This window comes from Jaculus jaculus, chromosome 3, assembly GCF_020740685.1.
Source record: "Jaculus jaculus isolate mJacJac1 chromosome 3, mJacJac1.mat.Y.cur, whole genome shotgun sequence".
Classification (NCBI taxonomy): Eukaryota; Metazoa; Chordata; class Mammalia; order Rodentia; family Dipodidae; genus Jaculus; species Jaculus jaculus.
Genome location: NC_059104.1, coordinates 39,099,962 through 39,107,679, shown reverse-complemented (window position 1 = coordinate 39,107,679; position 7,718 = coordinate 39,099,962). Strand labels below are relative to the sequence as shown.

General features: G+C 35.3%; 1 protein-coding gene across 1 annotated transcript in view; it reads right to left on the bottom strand.

Moving 5' to 3' along the window:
• Dach1 (dachshund family transcription factor 1) overlaps window positions 1-7,718 on the bottom strand; it is a 441,649-nt gene that overhangs the window by 117,880 nt on the left and 316,051 nt on the right. The window contains exon 7 of the mRNA XM_004651017.2: window positions 5,940-6,074. Within this exon, the coding sequence (XP_004651074.2) occupies window positions 5,940-6,074 (135 nt within the window). The remainder of the gene's footprint in view (window positions 1-5,939; window positions 6,075-7,718) is intronic.

Genomic DNA, 7,718 nt, shown 5'->3' with positions numbered 1-7,718 from the left:
AAGATAAAACAGTACTGCAATAGTTGGTAAATATATCACAAAATTGGGCAAGTTTACATTTGGAACTAAAATGTAAATTAATTAGTAATTGTTGCCTGCCTCACTTTAATGATGTAAAAAGATTAGCTATGACTGCTGACTGTGTAATAATGTTTATGAAATAGAGAAGAAGTGATTGCTGTGCTACCAAAATGATACCAAGAAAACACATCGAATTAAGCCAAATAATGAATAAACTTTTATGATTTTCCATAAGGAAATGACATTTTATCTGACCAGAGTTAAAGGTACAACAAATGTACATGGTTCATTTATAGTATTTGTAAAATTAATTGAAAATTATTAGAAATTTTAATGTGATTAAGTTTCTAAATATTAAAAAAACAATTTCTAAAAACTAGCCACTGAGATCATCATCAATAAGTGATTCTAATTTTAGAAATAATATATAAATGGTATGAAAATAAATTCTTAGAAAATTTAAACATAAAAAAATTGTAGTTAACTATAGCAGTATTAGATGTGAAAGGTTAAAAGGCACAATTTCTTCTAAAGGGAGAAGGTCTCCTTTGACTGATGCCATTGCACCCTGGTCATGTCTATTTTCTGGACCTCTTGCAATGCACAGCCAAATAAACTTACCAATCTTAAACACATTTTGCCTCCTTTTAAATGTTTGTTTATTTATTTATTTATTTATTTATTTATTTATTTATTTATTTGAGAGAGAGAGGGAGAGAGAATGGGCACACCAGGGTCAACTAGCTATTGCAAAAGAACTATACAGGCATGTGCCACCTTTTGCATCCAGCTCATGTGGGTCCTGGGGAATTGAACCTGGGTTCTTAGGCTTTGCAGACAAGTGCCTTAAACACTAAGCCATCACTACATTCCCTAAATACATTTGTGAACAAGATTTTGTACACTGCAACTGCATTATACATACCAAAATTATTATAAGTGTTTTAATTGTTTATTCTAATTCCTTTTAAAACTATTGAGACACTTAAAAAATCATACTTTTAGAACTTCTCAACTGTATACATTCCAATCTTTCTAATAACAAGGACTAATTTCTTATGTGATATCAAATACAAATCATTGATAGTGGTGACATTATGAGTTATAAATAGATACTGTTATAAATTCAGTGGTTTGAAACATGAGTAGCTTCTCATCTTTTGTGCTTAGTTTGGTTTTGCTGTACTTTATTTAACAGGCATCTTAAGGAAGGTTCACCTGAACTATGGCTTTACAAGTGAACTCTGCCACCTATTTAGGAAACAGCTGGGCAATCAGAGGGGCGCGGGGGGGGGGGGGGAATAGTAGCCCAATGTTGTGAATCACACAATTAAAAATATTGGTAAGTTTGACACTGTGGTGGTTTGAAAACCCTCATTTGTTTGTGTCTTTAAGACCCCTAGCTGATGGAGGCTTTGGGAAGTGGAGACTCACAGGAGGAATTAGGACACTTGGTGCTGACTTTGAAGCTTATTAGCCCAGCCCACCGAATGATCAGAGCTCAATGACTCTTGGCTGCCATCTTCCCACTGATGTAACAAGATGTCATACCTAGTCTCTCCTCTGCTATGATTTCCTGGCCATTTTGAAACTTCTAAAAATTAAGCCTCAAATAAAACCTTTCTTCCGATATTCCTATAGTTTTTTTTTATTATTCTTTTTTCTTTTGTCCCAGCAAAGAGAGGGCAACTGCAAGAGAAACCACACTTTAAACAGTGTATAAACTAAGAGGAAATCTTTTGAGAGTTGGTTATATGTAGGGGAGAATATTTTGAGTTGTTAGATCTACAAATAAAAATCAGAATGCTAGAGAGAAATTGTGATTTTGGGAAAACTAAAGAAATACAAACATTTATTGAGTCAAGAGCAATTCTGAGCACATATCTTTGCCTACCCCTGACTTTAATGGAATTTCCTAACCTTAAAATCTTCATACACTTGGGATAACTGTCACTTCTTGATACAAATAATTTTTCATATTTATATTTTGAGTGTGCTTTAATTTAACCCACTCTTGGCTCAAAATCCCTATTACAGTGTTCTTTAACATGAATGAAAGAATAGGTTGGAGAGAGGGCTTAGCAGTTAAGGCAGTTGCTTGCAAAGCCAAAGGACCCAGGTTTAGTACCCCAGTATCCACATAGAGCCTGATGCACAAGGTAGCAACTCTGTCTGGAGTTTGTAGTGGCTGGAAACCCTGGTGCGTCCTCTCTCTCAAATAAATAAGTAAAAATAAAACATGTAAAATAAATGAATTGCTGGGTCTAGTAGTGCAAACCTTTAATCCCAGCATGTGGGGAGGCAGAGTTAGGTGAATTGCTGTGTGTTTGAGGTCAGCCTGGATCTAAAGACTGGGCTCCAAGTCAGCCTGGGCTGGAGTAAGAAACTATAATGAACAAACAAAGAAAAAGAATGGATTTATTCAGCAGTTAGCATTTCCAAAATCTATTTTTAGCTCCTCAGTTGATGTGATTTCACTATATCAAATACCATAGAATGGAATCATCTATTTAATATTAAGAAAAATAAAATGTTTAAAAATTACTGATGAATCTGCCTCTCTTTTTCAGGTAGATGCAGATCCTAAGGAGAGAGCCACCCCATCATACCTCAAAAGGGCCCCGGCTGAAACTAAGGAAAATTGGCGAAACAAGCAAGTGTGCTGTTTTCCTGATGGCTTCAGACTACAATTATCCTTGTCTTACATATCAATTTTGTTATCTACATTTAATATCAATGTTATATTAAAAATTACTGTCATTTGAATGGTAGGCAGCAAATTATATTTAGCAAGTTGAAGCCCAGCATTACATGGACATATAACTAATTACTCTATATATCTCTCTAAATAAAGATACTTTTTTGTCACAGATATGAGTAGTAAGAAAGTTGCAGTGTTGTTATAAAGAACATGATAAATGCAGTCATGTAAAAAAACAGTTTTTAATTTAGCAGCCTATATCAATCTATAAAACCTATAAATATTTACTATTAATCAGTATGCTGAAAGTAGATAAAAGAAGATAGAAAGTTCATGCAAGAGATAGAAAAACATAATGATTAAAATCTATTAAAATTTCTATTAAAATTTATCTATTAAAATTTCTACAATTCAAAGTCAATGGTAAATTCTTGTTTTAGGCAGAATGCTGAATTTCTGTTTCATTTAAGAAATAATGGAAGACTTGGGATCTGATTAAAGTTTTTGTTCTCACCGCAAGAACTTTCAAAAACCTTGATATAAAGTGATAAGAGACGTCATTAGTAAGTGATTATGTATGTTAATGATCTGAATGCTTTCCTCATTCAATATACAGGTATATTCCAAAGGTCAGATAATTTCCTCTTTTGTCTTGCTATTAATTCTTAATGCTTAAAGACTGGTTTTGCTCTCCTCTACTTAGAATCTTCAACCTAAATTAGTATAGGCTCATAAATTTCCTAGTTTATTTATAAACAATGTAAACTCATATGATTCCTAGTTTAAGTGTAAGTATTGGAAGTGTACCAACAATTAAAAAAAATAGGTCTTAGAAAAAAAGTAAGTCCCATAATAAATTTGTTGGGGAAGTTCTATTAAGAAAAACAGAAATAAGGCACCATTTTCAACACGCTATTGGCAAATTTTGTTCATTGTGGCACTTAGTATAATTATAACAAATAAATCAAAAGGATAGATAAACTAATCTTTTGACATATGAAAACTACATGTTTACACAAACTACAGAATAAAGTTTTAATGATCTCTCCACCAAAAACTAATTGTACTCATTATTCAAGCCATGAGTGTGCTTTTTGTGTCCCCCTCATTGCCATCTCAGAAATGTTATATTTCAGTTAGAACTCTTCCCACCAGTTATAGAAAATAACAAATCCCTAGTATCATGGCATTCATTGCATATGATTAATTTACTTAATATGTACTTAGTTGAACTAAATGCTATTCAACGGAAATTTGAGAAAAGAGTCAGTCATAATCTCTCCATGGAGATTTATTCTTTGTCTGAACTGAAGTGGAAAATGATTCCACCCAAACAATTAATTTTTTTTAATATTATTTATTTATTTGAGAGAGAGAGAGGCAGATAGAGAATGGTCACATGAGGGCCTCTAGCTACTGCAAATGAACTCTAGATGCATGTGCCACCTTCTGAATCTGGCCTATGTAGGTACTGGGGAATCAAACCTGGTTCTTTAGGATTCAGAGACAACTGCCTTAACTGCTAACCCATCTCTGCAGGCATTATACAATTAATTTTTACATTTAAATATTAGCTATAACTTTGACTTCTACAAGTTTTTTAAGTTGTCAATTGCCCTCCACATTCATGCACACACATTGTGCACCTATATACACAGAAGTGAATACCTACATCATAATTAGCTAATTTTTTACAACACTGAAAGATAAGCAACATGCACATATAACTTAAATACCTATATATAAATTTGAAATATTACTATAATTTGAAAAAGAGGTGGTAGTTATACCCTGTAGTATTTATTTTGTGTGTGTATGTGTTATACATATATGTGTACATGCATGTAGGTTGACTTCCAGTGTCTTCTTTGATTACTCTCCATTCTCCACTGAGGCAGAGTTTCTTACCTAAACCCAAAAATAGTGAATTTAGCTAGTCTCTTTAGCTAGCTTGACCCAGAGATCCCATGGCTCTACTTCATGAGATTTTTAGTTATGACAGAGAAGGATAGAGAGTAAGAGAGAGAAATAGAGTGAGTGTATGTGCGTGTGTGCGTGCGTGTGCATGTGCGTGTGTGTGTGTAGATATACCATGGTGAAGGAACTACAGACCTCTGCACCACTAGGTGTATCTGGCTTTTCATGGGTACTGGGTAATCAAATCTAGGTCAGCACGTCTTGTTAGTAAGTGTCTTTAATGGATAAGCCATCTTCCTCAGCCTATTATTTTTTAATATTTATAATAAAACATTATCTCAGTTTCCTCATGAAATAGGAAGTAAAAACACATGTTAACAGAACTTAGATTATAGTTATATCACTACTGAGAACATATGAACAGGAAATTTGTTATTTTATATATATGTGTGTGTGTTGGAATTTATTACACATAAGGCTCACCTGCATATCCTTCTTATGCTTCCAGGAAAAATACGTGCAACAGACCTTTTTTTCTAAGATGCTTCTAAATATTTTATTTATTATGAGATAGAGACACAGACAGAGAGAGATAATTGGCAAGCAAGGGTCTCTTGCCACTGCAAATAAATTCCAGACACATGTGACACCATATGCATCTCTCTCTCTCCCTCTCTCTCTCTCTCTCTCTATCCTTCTCTGTGGTTTCTGTGGAATGGAACCTGGGTCCTTAGGCTTTGCAGGCAAGGGCTTTGACCACTAAGCAGTCTCTCTAGCTCCAAGAAAATCTTTAGTTAGTGTTCTACCTTGCTACACAAAATAAAGGTGGAGAAAGACAAATAACAGACTTTAGGGAACTCAAAAATACTAACAGTGACACACAGGACTATTTTTTTTTTCTTTTTTAAATGGGAGCGGATCTGGGGAAGTAGCTCAGTAGTTCAAAGTGCTTGCTTACAAAGCCTGCCAGCCCAAACCTGAGTTTGATCCACCCTTGCACACATGTAAATGCCATATGCCAAGTAATGGACCAGATAGACCTGCAGGCGTTTGCAGCACACACATACACATAAAATATTCTAGGAATTAAATTGTCACCTCCTGTTGAATAAGAGGATAGCAACAGATATTAATTCATACCTCATTGGCTGAATAAGCTTAATCTTGTTATTAATGTCATATACTTAAAAAAGGTTTAAATGCCATTATTTCATCTGGTGTACCAATAAATCTCATTCTTTGATTATGATGTACTTTCTTCATGGAACAGGAAAAATAAGGTGATGGAACCATAAATTACCTTTTTCAATATGCATCCTTTTGGACTCATGTCCCATATCGTGACCAGCCAAATCTCCCTCCTTGGGCCCTGGCAGCACATTGGGTGATAAACCCATCAGCATCTGGTTCATGGACAAGCCATTCTGATGCACAGCTGTTACGTTCAAAACAAAAGCACAGATACAAGAACACCAAACATGTAGTTACAAATACAACAGCTAGTCTTTACAACTCAAAATTAAAACATACTCATATGATATTCCAACTTTAAAATAAAAATACAATGAAAATTGATAATCAATATTAAGTCTTCAAGATAAGCAGAAATATTTTTTAAAGAGTCACCATTTTTCTTTATTTTTATGGTGGTTTGATTCAGGTGTCCTTCATACACTTAGGTATTCTGAATTCTAAATCTTCCCAGCTGATAGCAATTGGAAATTAAAGCCTCCTGGAGGCGGTTTTGTTGGGGGTGGGCTTATGGGTGCTCAAGCCAGTTTTCCTATGTCAGTGTTCAGCACATTCTCCTGTTGCTATTGTCCACCTTATGTTGGCCAGGGGGTGATGTCCACCCTCTGCTCATGTCATCATTTACCCTGCCATAATGGAGCTTCCCCCTCCATCCTGTCAGCCAAAATAAACTTCTTTTCTCCCACAAGCTGCTCTTGGTTGCGTGATTTCTACCAGCATTTCAAACCTGACTATAACAGGTGTTCTGACTGCTAGGTACTCAGCTGATGGATATTTGGGAATGAACACCTCCTACAGACAGTGTGTTGCTGGGGGCAGGATCATAGGTATTATAACCAGCTTCCCCTAGCCAGTGTTTGCAACATGTTCCTGTTCCTGTTGTGTACCTGATGTTGGCCAGGGAGTGATGTCCACCCTCTGCTCATGCCATTGTTTTCCCATGCCATCATGGAGCTTCCCCTTGAGTCTGCAAGCCAAAATAACTCTTTTTTTTTTCCTCAAAAACTGCTCTTGGGGGCTGGAGAGATGGCCTAGCGGTTAAGCGCTTGCCTGTGAAGCCTAAGGACCCCGGTTCGAGGCTCGGTTCCCCAGGTCCCACGTTAGCCAGATGCACAAGGGGGCGCACGCGTCTGGAGTTCGTTTGCAGAGGCTGGAAGCCCTGGCGCGCCCATTTTCTCTTCCTCTATCTGTCTTTCTCTCTGTGTCTGTCGCTCTCAAATAAATAAAAAATAAATAAAAAAAATTAAAAAAAAAAAACTGCTCTTGGCCAGGTGATTTCTGCCAGCAATGTGAACCTGACTGCAACAGTATGTCACATAAAATACTTTTAATGGCTGGGATAATTTTGAATGGGCATATTTATTAACATATTCCCTATCAGTAAATAACACAATATCTTTATCTAATTTGTCATATTCCTTCCTTTGTAAATAAACTTCAATACTTGGGACCTTAAAGGCCCATATTTTACACATGTTAAGGCATTAGAACTATAGATCAATATTTTTTGGTCTAGTTTATTGTAGTTAATAGTGTCATAGTTATCAAACATTTTCTTTAAAAATTGGTTTTGAACTCAAATTTGAAAATAAAGCTGTCCAAGTAAAATCTACTAAATATTTAAAAAAGCAAAAACAATTGTTTTCTTGATCTAATCAGAGTGAAAAGATGTCACAACAATGAAGAAGTGTTATGTCCAAATGGATTCTAAGGACATAATTAGAAAATTCACTTAATCAGTTACTCATGAAAATCTTGGTTCATTCCATGCAACTCTTCTCTCTCTGAAAAATGGAGATATTTTTAAAACATCATTGCCACATATTAG